The 16929-nt window shown below is 44.2% G+C and overlaps 1 protein-coding gene across 1 annotated transcript in view; it reads left to right on the top strand.

Annotated features, from left to right (window-relative positions):
• The window catches only part of Tmem156 (transmembrane protein 156), a 35835-nt gene extending 19249 nt beyond the window's left edge, over positions 1-16586 (top strand). Inside the window, exons 3-7 of the mRNA XM_021229703.2 lie at positions 752-1012; positions 2825-2944; positions 5711-5794; positions 14157-14258; positions 16098-16586. Of these exons, the coding sequence (XP_021085362.1) occupies positions 752-1012; positions 2825-2944; positions 5711-5794; positions 14157-14258; positions 16098-16108 (578 nt within the window). The 3' untranslated portion in view covers positions 16109-16586. The remainder of the gene's footprint in view (positions 1-751; positions 1013-2824; positions 2945-5710; positions 5795-14156; positions 14259-16097) is intronic.
• Positions 16587-16929: the final 343 nt, after the last annotated feature.

The following is a 16929-nucleotide window of genomic DNA, read 5'->3' as shown; positions in this document are numbered from 1 at the left end:
GATAGAGAAGGGGCTGGAAAGACGGCTCAGCAGTTAAGAGCACCAGCTTCTCTTCCAGAGGACCGAGGTTCAGTTCCCAGCACCCACACGGCTGCTCAGACCAATTGCAACTCCAGACCCAGGGGGATCCAATGCCTTCTTCTGGCTTCCATGGGCACCAGGTGCACTGCACATCACACACACACACACACACACACACACACACACACACACACACGTAAAAACATCCATGCACATAAAATATTCTGAAAAGAAAAGGAAGTATGAGAAGATTTAACTCAGTTTATAGTACTTTGTTATATTTCTAGAAAGCTTGGGCAATGTGGAGTGGAGAAACATTGTGAACATTTTGAAATTTTTGATCTGTTCCACAAATCATCAGGGAAATATCTGTGTGTTCTCTTAAGTTTCCAATCCTATTTCACCCCCATGGTTTTTATGATTAAAAAAATAACCTTGATAATTATTTGTAATGTCCATGGCTTAATTTTCTATTTTATTTTACACAAAAGAAGAGATTTAGGGCTTTGTTTGGCTATAATTATTTTTTGAGACAGGGTCTTGCTGTGTACCTCTGTGAGGCCTGGTACTGACGATGTAATGTTCACTGTCCTCAAAGCTGTAGCAGCCCTACCTCAGCATCCTCAGGATTACCCGCATGCACCATCACGCCCAGTCAGACTTAGCTTGGATTGCATTTCACTGTTAGACACTGCCATTCTGAAAATAACCGGTCTTAATCTCTTTTTAGGTCTTATCACGAGGGGATCAATGGAAGTGAAGGCAAATGACTTTTACTCACCCTGTCAGCGTTTTAACGACACGGTCGCTCTTCTAGTTGACCCTATGGAGGAATACAACACTACCTGTACCCCTGAATCCCACCCTGGAAAATCTACAACTGTCGAAGAGGATCCAAGCAGGGAAAACTCTCTAAACCACACTTGCGGGACTATGGGAAACTCAAGTAACTGTACTCACGTGTCCTTGCACCTAGCAATGGATGTGAAATGTAAGTTTGAAAGAAAATGAGAGGGAAGGGGAGAAGTTGGGCATCCACACTTAAAATTAAGAAAGGACTGTGAAATCCACCAGAAGTCAAATGACTGAAGAATTTCATTGCAGAAATAATACCGCTCCGAAGAATACTAATCTTTTTACCCGTTTGCTTTTCTCTCAAAGTGTGTCTTTTTAAAATATTTATTTATTTCATGAACATTGGTTCTTTGCCTGTCTGTATATCTGTGTGAGGGTGTTGGATCACCAGGAACTGGAGTTCCAGACAGTTTTGAGCTGCTATGTGGGTGCTGGGAATTGAACCCAGGTCCTCTGAAAGAGTCTCCAGTTCTCTTGACCACTGAACCATCTCTGCAGCCCCTTAGAGTGTGTTTTGATGGGACTCAGTCACAGCCTGAGACAGAGGCGGTACGTGTGGGCTGTGATCTGAGGGACACTAGAAAGGTCCTCTGTCCTAGGATAACTGCGGTATGCCTGGTGTCTGCACTTGATGGAAAGCCAACACACCTCAGTACTCAGAGGTGGGAGTTCTTTTAAAAGGAGAACACCCACGCATGCTACACTATTAAAGTTGCCTTTGAGCCAGGTTAATGCATCCTCTCAGAGCTGACACAGCTTGGGGTTAAGGAGTTTTCGGATGCGGTGCTGTGCAGATCAGGCTCTTGGAGGGCCACTGGCTGATTCTGAGGGGAAAGACATTTACATTCTGTTCAAGGATGATTAGATTCTTTGCATTTAGTTAATGTTCTCTGGTAAGCTGCTTGTCTCCACCTCACCCATAAAACTATTATTAGAAAACATTTTATGACATATTCATTTAGTGAGTGTCTTCTGTATGTCAAGTACCATGACCAGATGGGGGCCCAGAATCAGATGAACATAAAACCAGAGAAAAGAATCACACAGAAATTAATGTCATCACCCTCTCTCCCCCTCGCCCCCGTCAAGGGGCAGGTGCTACCACAGAACTGTTTGCTAGGCATTTTGGTACTCCAAAAAGATGGAAACCTTCCCCATCGCTTTACAATGCTTTTCTAAAGTTTAATCAGCCTAAAGGCAATTAATATTTTAAAATTATGTTTATAGCAAACATAGATATGTATATGGTGTAAACTCCTCAAATGGTACAGTCAGCTGGGGACCAAGTGTTCGGTCACAGGCATCTCTGGGGACCACATAAGCTGTAACACTGGCAGAAGCAGGGTCTGATCACTCATCTCCCTGGCCCTCATTGGCTTAGCCCAGTCCTCTGTCTCTCTCTGACTTCCATTGCCGCCCCATGTCCCTTGCTCCTGTTGACCTTTGTTAATTGGAGGGCACATTTGTGGGCTGCATGGCCCATGACCAAGATGATGAATTGCACACAGTTCTGATGCTAAGGCTACTTTGTAGCACTCTGGACGTACAATAAGAAAATTGATATTGGCATCACCTGGAAGCAAAATTGAACGTCAGGATTTTGAATTAAATGGATCCCTGGGAGCCACTGGGCCAATTTCCTCATTTAGTAGCTTCATTTAATATATTGGAAAAGTGTTCAGGAGAGCAAGTGTCCCTGTTGCAGTTAAGGCAGCAAACAGCTTTTCCATTGAAGGCACATACCACCACTTTGCCTCCTGTCTGATGCTCTATCTCATTGTGCTGAATTTTCTTATTTTGTATATATTTATTTGTGTGTACATGTACCCTGTGGCACATGAGTAGAGGTCAAAGGACAACCTTAGGAGTTGCTTCAGGAGTTGTCAAGTGCCTATGTCCGCCACCTTTATTGATTTTATAGTGCCTTTATTTTTTTAAATTTTTACAGCTGTCACTTGTTCCGTGAAGATCACTTGGTACATTTTAGTGCTATTAGTTTTTATGCTCAGCATCATCCTCATTATCCACAAAATCCTTGAGGACCACAGGAGAACGCAGAGGTGGCCGAGTAAGTACTGAGAAGTAAATCCATTGTTGTGTGCACGGCCTTGCCCAGGGAAATGTGTACCAACACCTGTGTGCCCTAGTTCTGTCGGCCACTTTCTGTGTGCCTGCTGTGTGTAAATGCTGGCTATGGATAATCTAAGAGGCTGAAATATAGGGAGGGCAGCAGCGCGGGCCTTTCTCCACATGGACAGGCAAATGCAGAAAAGGAAGGACCGGGTGGAAAGGAGTCAGGGCGGCGGCTGGGGGGGGGGCTAGTGGAAGTGAGGGTAGATAGAGGCGGAAGAAGGTGGGGTGACACTTGCAGAGTTAGAGACCCCGAGCAGAGTGGCCTCCAGGGAACAATCTGAGTGTAAACAATCCTTGATAAGTATAGGGGGTGTCGGTAGAGTTTGGGAGGGACAGAACCAAGAGGAGTCTTTTAAGTCAGGATGGTCAGAGCAGTGTTAAACAGGTTTAATGCTATGACCTGGCATTCTCCTATCAGAATGGACTGTTAATGTACGTGGGCATATACCGACTGTGTATCAGACTTGGTGGACAGTTGTTCTGTAAGCACTTGATCTCTTAAAGACAGTATGAAAAGCATCACCTTGGTAACAGGCTCTGAAGACACATTGACTCAAGTCAGATCCCCATGTTGCCACCTACAGCCTTGAGTGAGTTCCTATGACCAAGCATAGCTTTCTTCGACTGTCCTATGGTGTACCTGCCTCTGCCACATGGGGCTGGGGTAAAGACTGGAATAAAGAGATCACCCAAGGAGTTGAATAGTGTCAGGGCACAGTTAATTCTCCCCTCCCGCCTCCTCTCTGGTTTTTTAAGATGGGTTTCTCTCTGTAATAGCCCTGGCTGTCTTGAAATTCACTTTGTAGAGCAGGCTGGCCTCATACTCACAGAGATTCACCTGCCTCTGCCTCCTGAGTGTTGGGATTAAAAGGATGTGCCCCCCACCCAGATTTGTCTTTTCTCTTTTTTGGTTGAAGGATTGTACTATGGCCAGGCACGTTCACTTTTTAGGCTCTTCTGTTCTTTGACAGGCAAGGTTGTTAGTCACCACAGCAAGAGAATAAGTAATGATCGGTGGCAGACAAGCAAGGGTGCCATTGATTCTCCAGGTTAAGACTTTGTTCTGGGGATTTTTTTTTAGAGTAGTTTCAGACCAAGTCTTATCTCTGACACCTTAGTAATAAAGGCCTGAAGTGTCATGGTTAATGACATATCCAAGTTGTGTACTTGTATAATGACTACTTTCCTTAGATGATCAAAGTGTGTGTCCTGGATGGCCTTAGCTGTCAACTTTTACACAGCCTAGAATAACCCCAGAAGGGAGTCTCAAGGCAGGGGTTGCCCTGGTCAGATTGGCCTTTGGGTGTGTCTGTCGGGTGGTGGGGCTGTCATGTCGTAGTTGATGCAGGAGGAGGCCCACCGTGGACAGCCCCCTCCCTAAGCAGGTGGTTGTGAACTGCATAAGAAAAGCAGCTGAGTACAAGTTAGTCTGTGTGCCAGCTAGCAGGCGGCAGCCCCCATGGTTCCTGCTGCACTTCCTGGCCGAGAAGTGAGTTCCCTGGTGGGAGGTGGCAGGATGCAGAACAGTAAGCAAGCTTGACTCCCCTCAATGCTGAACCATGACCCGGAAGTAAAAGACAAATAAGGCCTTTCCCGTTTTTATCTTAGTATTTGTCACGGCCACCGAATGAACCAGAAAAGAATGTAAACGGTACAATTGGGTTTTTTTTGGTTGTTGTTGTTGTTGTTTTGTGTTTTGCATGAAAAGGGGAAAACTCCCAAACTCAGAAAAGTTAGCAGCTTTGTCCAAATCTACACAATTAATAAAATGCCAGAGTAAAGCCTTGATATCTTCTAGGCATTGAAATCTTTGTTAGTTTAGGCAAATATGTGGTAGCTGAAAATAATTCATACTTCTATGTTTCTTGAACTACTTTCCATATATGAATGCAGGTTGAGAAAGTAAGAGACCAGGCAGGAAAATGCCTAGAAGGACATGGGTCACAGTAGGAAGCACATTAAATTCTTTCAAACGTTTAGCCAGATGACAAACATGATGACTTTCAAAGGTTTCCCTTGCATGCTTAAGCATAAAAAGCAATGGAAAAATATCATAGTGCTCATGCCACTAGATATAATTGGTCTGCAATGCTTCCCAAATATTCTGTATATCATATCCATATGATATATATATATTTATGTATGTATAGTATTTTGCAAATACAGGCTGGTGCTTTTCATTAGCAGATAGACATGACAGGATTTATGGTGGTGGAGAAACTATCGGTTTTTTGTTATTGTTATGTGGCTTTTTGTTTGTTCGTTTGTTTTGAGACAGAGGCTCACTGTGTAGCTCTGGCAGGCCTAGAATTCACAGTGTAGACAAAGCTGACCTTGAACTCACTGAGATGTATCTGCTTCTGCCTTCAGGGTGCCCGGGTCAAAGGTGTGTGCCCACATGCCCACATGAAAGAAGACAAGGATAAAAGCCCTTGATGCCTGTTGCCCTGCACCCCTTTGGTGCTGCAGACCGACCTCCTTGTGATAATCCTATCTCTGTGATAATCCTTCAACGAGCACAGGGAATGCCATGAGAAAGTGATTTTGGAAGGGAGTGGCACGGGGGACCACTATGTAGTCCAGCCTGCCTTCAAACTCAGGATGCTCCTGCCTCAGCCCCCCAAGTGCTGCAATTAGAGGCCTAGACCACGGAAGCTGTGCTCTCTGCCATCTAAATATTTAATTTCTTTTCTTGGAATAGGTCATAAATACAAATCTACATCCGTTCTCTTAAGAGGAAGTGACTCCAAGGAGCTGAGCGCTTTGAACTCGAGGGTTATTCCAGGTGAGTTCTGCAGCACTTGACAGCACAGGACTGGGAATTCCCAAACCACACCCTCTCCGGTACAGTGCAAACTCGAGATCCGAGTTCATTTTGAGTCCCCATGAGTTCAGAATAAAGCAACGTGGGCAAATGAAATCCAGCTTAGAACGTCTCATTATCAGGGGACAGTTATGATAAAAGCTACCTCCTTAAATAATGGAAAGTTTGCCTAATTGGCAAGAAGACGCTCGTGTGAGTAGGCAAGGGAGAGTACGCCATGGGGAATGAGCTTGGGATTTATTTTTAAATGAGACAAGATACCATTATTTCTCAGAATTGCAAGATGTAATTGCAGAGTGGGCAGAGCTTATGCTGGGGCCTTCTCTTCACGGGGCGTCATTGTGCAAAGAGAACTTCTAATAGCCTCAATTAAAAAGCCCCCTGTCCTCTGCCAAGAAGCAGGGAGGGAATTAGGCATCCTAATTAGAGCAGCTAAGGGGGCTGTGAGCACAGACACGCGCTGGTACCAACTTCATCTCGTTCTAATTGTGAGGCCTCCTTTAGAATCCCTGCTGTCAAACCACATTAAAAAGAAAGGCGATGACATGGACAGGGGAAAGGTCCTTTTCCTTCACCAAAGAGAAAGGATTTTTTAAGAACTGGAAACCCAACCTTGGCCAAGCTAGGCAAGCACGCTACACCACTGAACTATGTTCCCTCAGCAGCCCCCCCCTTTTTAATTTTGAGGCAGGATTGCACTAAATAGCTGAGGCAGGGTTCAAACTTGTGACCCTCTCACCTCAGTATTATAGGCCTGTGTCACAAGGCCTGGCTTGTATTTCATTTTAATCTCCTCCAGTCTGTGCAACAGTTCCTGGCTTTTTTCCCTCTTTCTCTGTCAGACAAGGTCTTACTATGTATAGCCCAGGCTGGCCTCCTGTCTCAGCCCTGCATGTGGTAGGATTATGCTCATATGCCTGGCAAGAAAGAATACTTTTGACTCCTTGAAAAACCACAGAATTGGGTGATGTTACTCATATTCTTTGTCTCCAGTGGGTAAGCAGTCCCTTTGCATTTGGTGAGAAGCTTACACAAAGGAAGCTTCAGATCTGGTGTGTAAACTCTACATGAGAGGAAGCTGGACAACTCCCCGCCTTCAACTGCAGGGCAGCAGCGGTCACCTATGGACACTTCCAACATTTAACTGGGGACCGTGTGCCCAAGGCTTTTGTTAGCCACCAAAACAGGCAGTCACACAGACCCTCAATCTGGGAACAAATTAGCCTGGGTGCTAAATACTCTATACTTCCAAGTTGGAATCAGCAAATTATTAGGCTGTGGTTAGTTGTAAATACTAGTTAGAAGACACTCATCAACAGCTGTCTAGGAGTCAAGTTTATGGAAATCTTGTGTGGCTCACAAAATTTTGTTTAATTAATGATATAAAAAATCCCTGGAGTTGTTTTAAGGAGAAAAATAGTTTTTGTAAAGGGAGACAATGAAGATTCTTCTGTTCGTCTCTCTTGTCTAGTATACCTGCCCGCACTCCCGGAATGATCCAACCCAGCTCTGCCGAGTTCTGACTGTCTGAGGAAGTCTGGCCATTTCTGTTTCCTAGCCATATTTCCCAGCACAGCACTCTTGTCTGAGAACAAGTCAATTGTTCCCCTGTCACCTTAGATAACTGCGGGAGTCACAAATTTTAAGGCCTGGCTAGCCACAAGATGAACCTCACAAGTTATATTTATGAGCCTGTGGTTTTCCTGCACCCAAAATGAAGCAGCCTCAGGTCTGCCTTCTCTGTAATGGCTCTCACTAAAAACCCTCCGGCTTTATTAACAAGCATACAGTAGTAATGTTCAGGGCAGACCCAGGGTGATGACCCTTTTTTTTTTAAAGACCGAGAATCCTTTTGAGGTTTAGCACCTTCAAAAGGAAAAGCAGTAGGTCATTCTTTTTATACTCTTTAATTCAAGCGCTCCCCATTCCTCTTTCTAAGCTGCTCTTTCTGAGAGAGAAGTGGAAAGAAAATCATGTCTCCCCTGAGCGCTGCCTTTAAGGCTGCTCTTTGTGGTGATGGATTATAAGCAGCCGCACGAGGTAAGGGGAAACGTGCCCACGTGAGCCTCTCTGGAAATGCAGTGACATGAAGAAAAGAAAAGGAATTCCAAAAAGCGAAGCCTGTGTGTCACAGTCAACAGAGTCTGTTGTCAGCGCTAGCCACACAAGTGCACATTCACTGAGGTGTGGAGAGGCTCATCCATCCCCAAATCATCCATCCTCTAAAAAAGGAACAAAGGGGACTCACGAGGATCCTATCTGCACAGAACCTGACACCTATTAGAGGCACATGGAAGAAACCTGCCTCTGACAGTTCCCTGTTTGCCTGGGAAGCATGATGGCTCATGTCTGTCCTGGTATTAATTTCATTAACATCTTATTCATTCAGTTATTATTGTCACATGGGTGATGGCTTTGCTTTGCCTATCCTTGTATCCTTCACCTTAGCATAGCTTTTGGGGTGCTATTCATTCACGATGAAAGTTTATGGAACAGCCCAGCCCTAGGAAGAAATGGGTATAGAGAAGGGGACGTGAGCATGAAATCAATCTTGCCAGGTGTAATGGCACACACCTTTAATCCTAGCACTTGGGAGGAAGAGACAGGCTGATCTCTGTGAGCTCGAGGCCAGATTTCATCTGTATAATGAGTTCCAGTACAACCTGAGATACATAGTGAGACCCTGTCTTGAAAATACCAGAAATAAATTTAAAAATTAGAAAGAAATGAACCTTAAGGATGGGAAAAATGAATGAACACAGAGTAAGAATGATCAGAAGGAACATAAGTCTCTTCACTGAAAACATGGACAGCAAATGCTGTAGAATTGCTAAGGATATCAAAGAACAATGAGAAACAATGACCATTTTAAGAAAGGCATTTTAAAAGAGTTTTTATTTGTGTGTGCGTGTGCACGTGCATGCACGATTGCCCACAGAGTTCAGACAAGGGTGTTGGATTGCCAAGAGCTCGAGTTACAGGTGGTTGTAAGCTGCCTGATATGGGTTCTGGGACCCAAATCCAGGGCCTTTGGAAGTGCAGTGAGCACTGCTAACTTCCAAGCTATCCTTCCAACACTCGAGGAAGGCATCCTGAGAAATATTAGCTGCTTTTTGTTGCTGTGAGAAACAGGATCAGAAACAACTTACAAAAGGAAGGATTTACTTCTGTTTATAGTTCCAGAGGGATGAGAGTCCATCATGACAGGGAGGAGCAGTAGCAAGTGGAAGGCTCAGCAACAGAAGCAGGAAGCTGAGCGCTCACATCTTCAAACCCGAAGCATGAAGCAGAAAGAGCAAACTGGAAATGGTGCGAGGGTTTAAATTCTCCAAGCCGGCCTCTGAGAATGCACATCATCCAACACGGCCTTACTGCCCAAGCATTCCCCGAAGAGTACCATCAGCTAGGGACCAGATGCTTGCACATGTTCAATGGGAGATATTCTCATTTAAGGCACCATGGTGGCCTTAAAATATGTCTGTAAGGACTACAGCTTTTGCCTAGCATGAGAAGGATCCTAGATTCAACCTCAAGCAATACAAAAAAACCAACAGCATCATCAACCACAAAGTCCTCTAGAAACATTGATTGATGGGTTGACTAGAAAGGGAAGCCAAGACCAAGGTCCTAGGAAGTGGCCTAGGACATAAAGAATTGGATGTAAGTACTGCAAAGCCACTTTGACTGACTGAAAAAGACTAATTAATTGGGGAATCAGTAAGCTGCCTGTAGAAGCCTTAGGAAAATTAAAAAATCTGATATTAGAAGATAAATAAGAGTTTAGGAGGCCAAGAAGTCAAGCAATACAGCCCAAAGTCATAGCCTGGGAATGCGGTGACAAGAAAGTACTTCCTGGTATCTCTGCTGTTGGGTGTGCCATTTGGCCAGATGGCAGCTTTGTGTCCTTCCCTGGATCACGCACCCAAGGACAAGCATCTGGAAGAGGAGTTGCCATCTCTTTGGATTTCTGAGTTCTTTTTAAAAAGTTTTAAAATGTATTTTTATTATGTGTGCACGCCTACTTTTCTGTACGTGCACCATGTTCATGCAGTGCCTATGGAGGCCAGGAGGGGGCGTCAGATCCCCTGAAGCTGGAGTTACAAGTGGTCATGTGCTATCTAATGTAAGTTCTGGGAACCTAACCTGGGTCATCTTCAAGAGTAGCAACAGCTCTTAATTGCTGAGCCATCTCTCCAGCCGCTGCCTTCTGTGTTCTTGAGAGGACCTGTGAGATGACCCCCTGCTTTCTGGGCAGCCATTATGTAATAGCCACACCAGGTTTCGGTATCATTGCTTCCACTCATCATTGCTTCTACTTACTCCAGCTGCCTGAAGGGGAGCCACTCCATATGCCTCAAATGGTGAAACTGTCAAAACTCTACACTCGTCTCCTTTAATTCTCTAACAAAGTTTAACTGAACACTGACCACCTGCCAACCATCACTGCAAACATTGGTATTCCAGGCGCAGTTCCTCCTCCACGGGCCCCCAACACAGTTAGAGAGAATCTCCTCCAGGCTGCCTTTGGAAAAGGCTGCCCTGTCATATCAAGGACTGTGCTGCTATTGTGCTGTAATTTCACACAAATCAATTTACTGAATTTCATATGCGTTTCGCTCTTCTTCTAATGAGAAAACGGAACCCAAAAGAGATTAAGTAACTGGTTTACTGGCTAAAGCCACTAGTCACACATGAAGCTAAGACAATGGAATTTTATGGTGAGCAATTGATTGAAGTTACTGGTTTATAGGTAGTGCCTACCAGAGTCAGGATTTAATCAGTTCTTTCCAAACAGGGTATTCTGTGGCATAGTAGCCAACGGGAATGACGACCTGGGGAATCAGGCTGGTTCATATCAAAACTCTTCTTGCTTTACACATTTAACCCTGGCAATGGAGATGAAACATGTTCCCTCTAGAAAGCTGTAGCGGCTTGTGTGACAATGTGAGTCCCCGCAAGAGGCATTTCAGCTTTGGTTGAGAGCATTTTCTCGCCTGCAGTTAGTGTGGGTGGGCTCTAAGATAACACAGAGAAGAGAAAATGGACTTTTACTGTGAAAGAGGTTGTCGGGGGAATGGCCCGATTCATAGTACCCCAAATAAAACTAATGGCAATATAAAGTTATAATTCCCAGCATGTTTATGGCCAGGATAATAGAGACTGTGAAGGTTTCAATTTCCTGCAGAAGAGAAGATAAATGGCTGGTGCCAGATGTTCTGCAACTAAGCAAGATAACATGAAAGTTTAAATTTTTACTTGCTTTACCCATAATATTGATGACTCTTAAAATGCAGGTTGGGTCCATAAAGCAGAGAAGGTTTATAGCTATCTGCTTGGTTATAGGCTAGATCAAAATGCAAGGGATGCCTTTCTTTGTACGAAGAAATGCATAAGTGTGAAGAGTCCACAGCTGGAATAGAATGATTTATTACAGGCATTCATCAACTGCCTCTATGTGACAGCTATTCATACCAGCTCTAGAAGAACAGATTGCAGAACATATGCTTTGAGCATGTCCTCCATCATTCCCCTCTGGCTTCCCTTGCTACCCACCATGTACATCCCCATTCCAACCCTAACTTTGTCTTGTGATCTGGGCTTAACTGACACTTTCCAAGACAAATAAAAATAATCACAAAAATTAAGTAATTAAGTTATCAAAATGTTTGCAAGAAGGAGGACCTGAATTCAAGGATAGCCAGGACCTGTAGAAAAAGGCTGTCTGTGGCGACAGAGACAGGCAGATCCCTGGGGCTCACTGGCCAGGCAGCCTGGCCTACTTGGGTGAGCACCAGGCTGCTTCAAAACAGAGCAGCAGCACAACATGGACAGGGCCTGAAGAGGACTGACATGTCTGACTGCTACACGCATACACACATGTTCATTTGTGCACACACATCCACATGCCTGCACACACACAAGTACCCACCCACACACTCCTTTCACGTACACAAAAAGTAAAATATAACTGAATAAGTAGTTTGGAGGCAAGCACATAAAAAATTGATGGCAAGAGCAGGCTTCCCAACCAAGAGAAGGCCTGGATCTGTTCTCCTCTGGATGGCGGACCTGGTGTCGGACAGGAAACCCACCAGGGACAAAGCCATGCGAAAACACCTTTCAGGTTACACGGAGGGAATACAAAATTACACTGGAAGGATGAAATGCGGTTAGATCCCAGATGTCTCAGATGTAAAAGACCTTTGAAAAGGGATAGAAATCTTTTTGTTTGGGGGTGGGGGAGAAGCATTGCATTGCAGGGCAGCCTGGACATCGACAGGGCAGTGTGATAAGGCCTTTTTTCTACCGTGGCAATTCATTCTCTTTGTGAGACTCAGTCAGGTTGAAATTCACACTGTGGTGCTTTTAAAATTATAAAGCCCTGTGGAGGTTCCTGAAAAAACATCAAGTGTTTGGGTGAGAGAATTGACAAATTCCTGAAAAGACATTTATGATGTCTTAAAATATTTCTGACAGTTTGTGGTGCCTTAACTAGCGTTGGTGAATTAATAGTATTTGAAAGAAGTCCTATTTTGCAGTGTAGTATGAGAGGAAAAATCTCACCTGTCTTAGCTATTCTGAAGAAGGTATTAAAATGACACATCATCTATCTGACTTTGGATGTTTTTTTAAAGTCGATTTATAGAAGTTTTGCTATTAGCATATGAATTGCATGACTTTGGATACTAGGGGAAACCAAAGATAATGTACCACTAGGGAATATTCCATACCAGCCATCATTTTGACAGTAATAGCTTTCCATACTACAGTATGGTTATACCGCGCTATAAAACATCCACACACTAAATCCATAAGCAGACAACGACGAGCAGTTGGCTCTCCAGCCAGAAGGGTTTTATTAATTCTCCATGATAATTATTTCACTTTATGAATAGGCTTCTTTGATATGACCTTTAAGAAGAACAGTCTTCAGATCTCAAATTACAGAAGGCCTGAGACGTCTTGTCAAGGGCTGTCTATGCAATTATTTGCACAGAAAATTTATTCCAAAAGGCTTCATAGGAAGTCTAGAAAATTCCAGCTCCTAGGTGTCTAGGAATGGACAGTCAAATCCAATAGATCTGGGACAGAACCCAAGAACCTGTGTTTTTCTTTTAAATGATTTATTTTATTTTTATTTTTTATGTGCATTGGTGTTTTGCTTACATGTATGAATATATGAGGGCATAGGGTCCCCAGAAGTGAAATAACAGGCATGTAGGTGCTGGGAATGTCATCATTGCCTCTGGTGACATTTAGGCAGAGACTCTGTTGGTCAATATATTAGTTTCTGCTGTGTAACCAATCACCGCAAACTTAACAGCTTAACATAATGTATATGTGTTATCCCTGCTTCTGCATGTTGAGAGTTGAGTATTCCTTAGCTGAGCATGGCTTAGCTCAGAGACTCCCAGAACTGAAATCTAGAGGCCAGCCACGCTGCAGGCTCATCCAGAGGCCCTGCTTCCAAGGTCACCCCTGGCAGAATTCACCTCCTTGCTTCGGTGTACAGAGACCCTTGGCTTCTCACTGGATGTGTACCAAGGCCTGTCACAGCCCCTTCCTGTCACCTGCAGTCCCACATGGCTGTTTGCTTCTTTAACCCAGCTAGAATGTCTCTGATGTTGGGATCTTGATCTGAGAAGACCTGGTCTCTCTTTGGAGAGCTTTACTATGAAATCAGGACATGACCCACTCAAGATAATCAATCTCCCTTTCCATCAGCTCAAAACCAGACAGTCTGGGATGCTGACTACATCTGTAAATCACTTCATATTCCTCCAGTAATAAAAGCTAATCACGGTTTTGAGGAACTTTGGTGTGAGGCTGGACTGACAAAAGTAGTACACTTCATGTGGCTGGTATTTACCGTCCATGAAATAAAATCAAAAGATGCTCGGGGCTCAAGGGCAAGGGTTCTGTGAGGAGACACAGGAGATGGTGGCTCCTGGCCCAGGTAGAGACTGTTTCATGTCTCATCTGACTCTTGGTTGGGGACGTTTTGCCGTTTTACCCTTTAGAAGACTAAATGTGGGGTAAATGCTAATTTTAATGGCGATTTTGCACTGCTTCTGATTGTATTCTCAGGAAACAGGGTTTGAGAAGCTGGAGGGAGAAATGGAGGCACACACACACACACACACACACAGAGTTGAGTGAAGTGTGTTTAAAGTATTAGAACCATCCAAAGGAAATTGAATGAGCCATAGAAACTGCCCAAATCCTTTTTAAATGGAGGGCAGGGTTCTCTTCCAACACATCCGCCTTACAAGCTCTCTTTGTCTTGCTATTGACTGACACAGCTCTCTGTCTTGAACTGTAGAGTCCACTCGAGGGCTGCCGTCAGCACAGGTCATGGAGCTGCTTCCCCCAATACCAGAACTTGAAGTCGCCTCTGCAGGGCACCAGCCAGATCAATACACAGGTGAGTGATGCTCAACCTTATTGACAATTGGACTCTGCGTTATAAACATGAATGGCTTCAGGGACCCCTGCTTGACCCTCATCAGCATCGCTGTCTGGGTGGCAGACACAGAAGTGATAAACTCGAGGAGCCACCCACTGGAATCAGGTGACACAAGCTGAAGTGCCCATTTTCTCCAAGATTTAGGAAGGATTAGAAAACTAATCTCTCAGTCTATTTGACTAATCTCTCTATCTGTTCAACTGTCCCTGAAATGTCAGCTCACCCCTTGGCATCCCTTGTCTTGGAGTCCAGCTGTAAATCAGTCAGAGCCCGAGAAAAGGGAGCGTGAGATTTGTTCAGGCGAGCCCATCCGCCGAGTCATTGAAATAAAACTTTAAGTTTAGCATCTGGTATTCTAGATGAATGTGCCTTGATTTAATATATTCTAATCTAAAGCTGTGCTCAGAAGTGTCTTCGAGATGCTTTTCGTTCATTCATCAAATGTGTATTAAGTGACTACAATGGCGTACGGCCACCTACAGTATGTAAAGATGGTAACAGAAAGTGTCTCTGGGCACCTCCCATTGTGCTTTATTGTGGCTGGCCATGCCACAAAGACTTCATAGTACTTGAGAGGTCATCGGTCCAGGCTCTAGCAGGAAACGGGTGTTTTATTCAAATTGATTAAGTCAAGGAGAGTTTAATGAAGGGTCTATTAAGCCAAGATGTGGAAACTCCAGAGAGAGAGAGAGAGAGAGAGAGACAGAGAGACAGAGACAGAGAGAGAGAGACAAAGACAGAGAGAGAGACAGACAGACAGACAGAGAGAGAGAGAGAGAGAGAGAGAGAGAGAGAGAGAGAGAGAGAGAGAGAGAATAACAAAAAACAAACCCTAGCCTTCCTTTTCTCAGATGTGCTAATGTTCTCCGTTGGCCAAGGCCAAGCAGGGATAGACAGACTAAGCTAAGCCGAGGTGGCCTGTGCATGTGCAGCCTTCGCGCAATGCACCACGCAGGTGGAAGGAAGTGGAGAACAGATCTGGAAAGGTAATTAAAGATCCTGCCCTAAGGCCCGGTATGCAACGTGGAAACCTAGCGACGTGGATCCGTTTGTGTTCAAGAAGAAAATCTGGCAGCACTTAGTGTGGTCAGGGTCTGCTGCTAGCTAGAAATTCCTGGGTCTGATTAATTGAATGTGCCAAGAAATGTCTTCCTGAGCCCTAATGTCTGATTCCTCCCACGCTGGTCCTCATGCCATAACTGTTCAAGCTCACAGTTAAACACGTTCCACTTTGGTTACTTGCCTCAAATATGAACTCTGTGTCAAGAACTCCACTCCTTGACAATTAGTGGGGAAATCAGAGAAACTGCGATCCCAGTGACAAGTGTAAAGTGACATGGGGTCTAGAAGAGTTGACGGTAGAGCGACAGTCAGAGGACAAGATGCCCAGCTTTTGCTAGATCCTAAAAAGACATGGAGTGGAAGAATCATTTCATCGCTGTCCTACCAGCCATGTGTTGTCTTAACAGAGAGAGATCTCTTACGTTTCCATTGAGAAGGGGCCAAAAGTCCTTGGTGGCAGAGGCAAGAGGAATCCCTAGGTTTCCTCTGTCCTATGCTTGCAAGTTTCTCATCACTCCAATGCTGTCTTTTTAGGGATGCACTAGGAGCATCATTGTATAACACAGTAGTGGATGGAGCTCCTAGTTAGCAACAGAAGGAAGGTGTTTCATATTATAGGATATAGTGCTTGAAATGAATGATTAAAAAATGTTCTCTACCAATTCTAATTTTAGACAATACTTAAGAAACAATTTAGGTGAGTAATACTTGTTTTGCATTAAAAAAACCTTTCAGGCTATCCTTGAACAATCTGGACCAAAGACTTTGAAGAGTTTGGGTCCAGCTGAGGAAGTATTGATACGTGAATGGCGATGAGACGCTGGCTGATGAGAGTCAACTGGAGAGTGTCTATCTGACCCCCGAGGTCAAGGGAACAAGAGTGTGTCAAGAGCTGTTGTGAGCCAAGAAAGTCAAGCTGATGGAGCCCATGGGAGAGTAAGAGAGTGCTTGCCTCTTCTACCCATCATTATCCTGCTCAGCATGGACCTGTGGGCTTCATCTTGAGGAAGCAAGAGTGACCAAGGATGAAAATCACCTTGCTGGGTCATGTTGTAGGTACAGGATGGTTTTTTCCTACACAGATGGACAGTTTCTATTTAGTAAATTACTTAAGAGGGCCTGTGCATTTGTCCAATGTTTATTTGCATTTATAATCTTGCCTCCTTTTGACATAAGACTTTTTTAAAATTCAAGGATACTGAAATAAAAAGAACTCAAATGAAATGCCTTGAGTATTTAAATTTGATAGCAAATGTTTCCTCTGCTTCTTTTGGCTCATATTTGTTATAGCCACCGTGGATATCATGAATAGGTATCGGCTTCAATAAGAAGTATGCATAGACAAGAGGTCGGTCCTTCATATTGAAAAGTAAGCCAGTATCTCCCAGAGTTAAGATGGAATGTGGTCTTCCGATATGATTGTGTGGCTAAAATTGTGTATCTAAACAGCAGAAGCCATCCTGAGCTCCCTTGACCCATCTCCTACAAGGCAGGTCAAACAAATGCCTTCCTGACTGTCCTCAGAAACAGAGCCTAAGGCCCCATGGGAGAGATGGTTCTCTCACTC

The sequence above is a fragment of the Mesocricetus auratus genome, unplaced genomic scaffold, assembly GCF_017639785.1.
Source record: "Mesocricetus auratus isolate SY011 unplaced genomic scaffold, BCM_Maur_2.0 Super-Scaffold_100006, whole genome shotgun sequence".
NCBI lineage: Eukaryota > Metazoa > Chordata > Mammalia > Rodentia > Cricetidae > Mesocricetus > Mesocricetus auratus.
The sequence above is the reverse complement of the archived record's forward strand: the minus strand, read 5'-3'. Positions and strand labels throughout refer to the sequence as shown.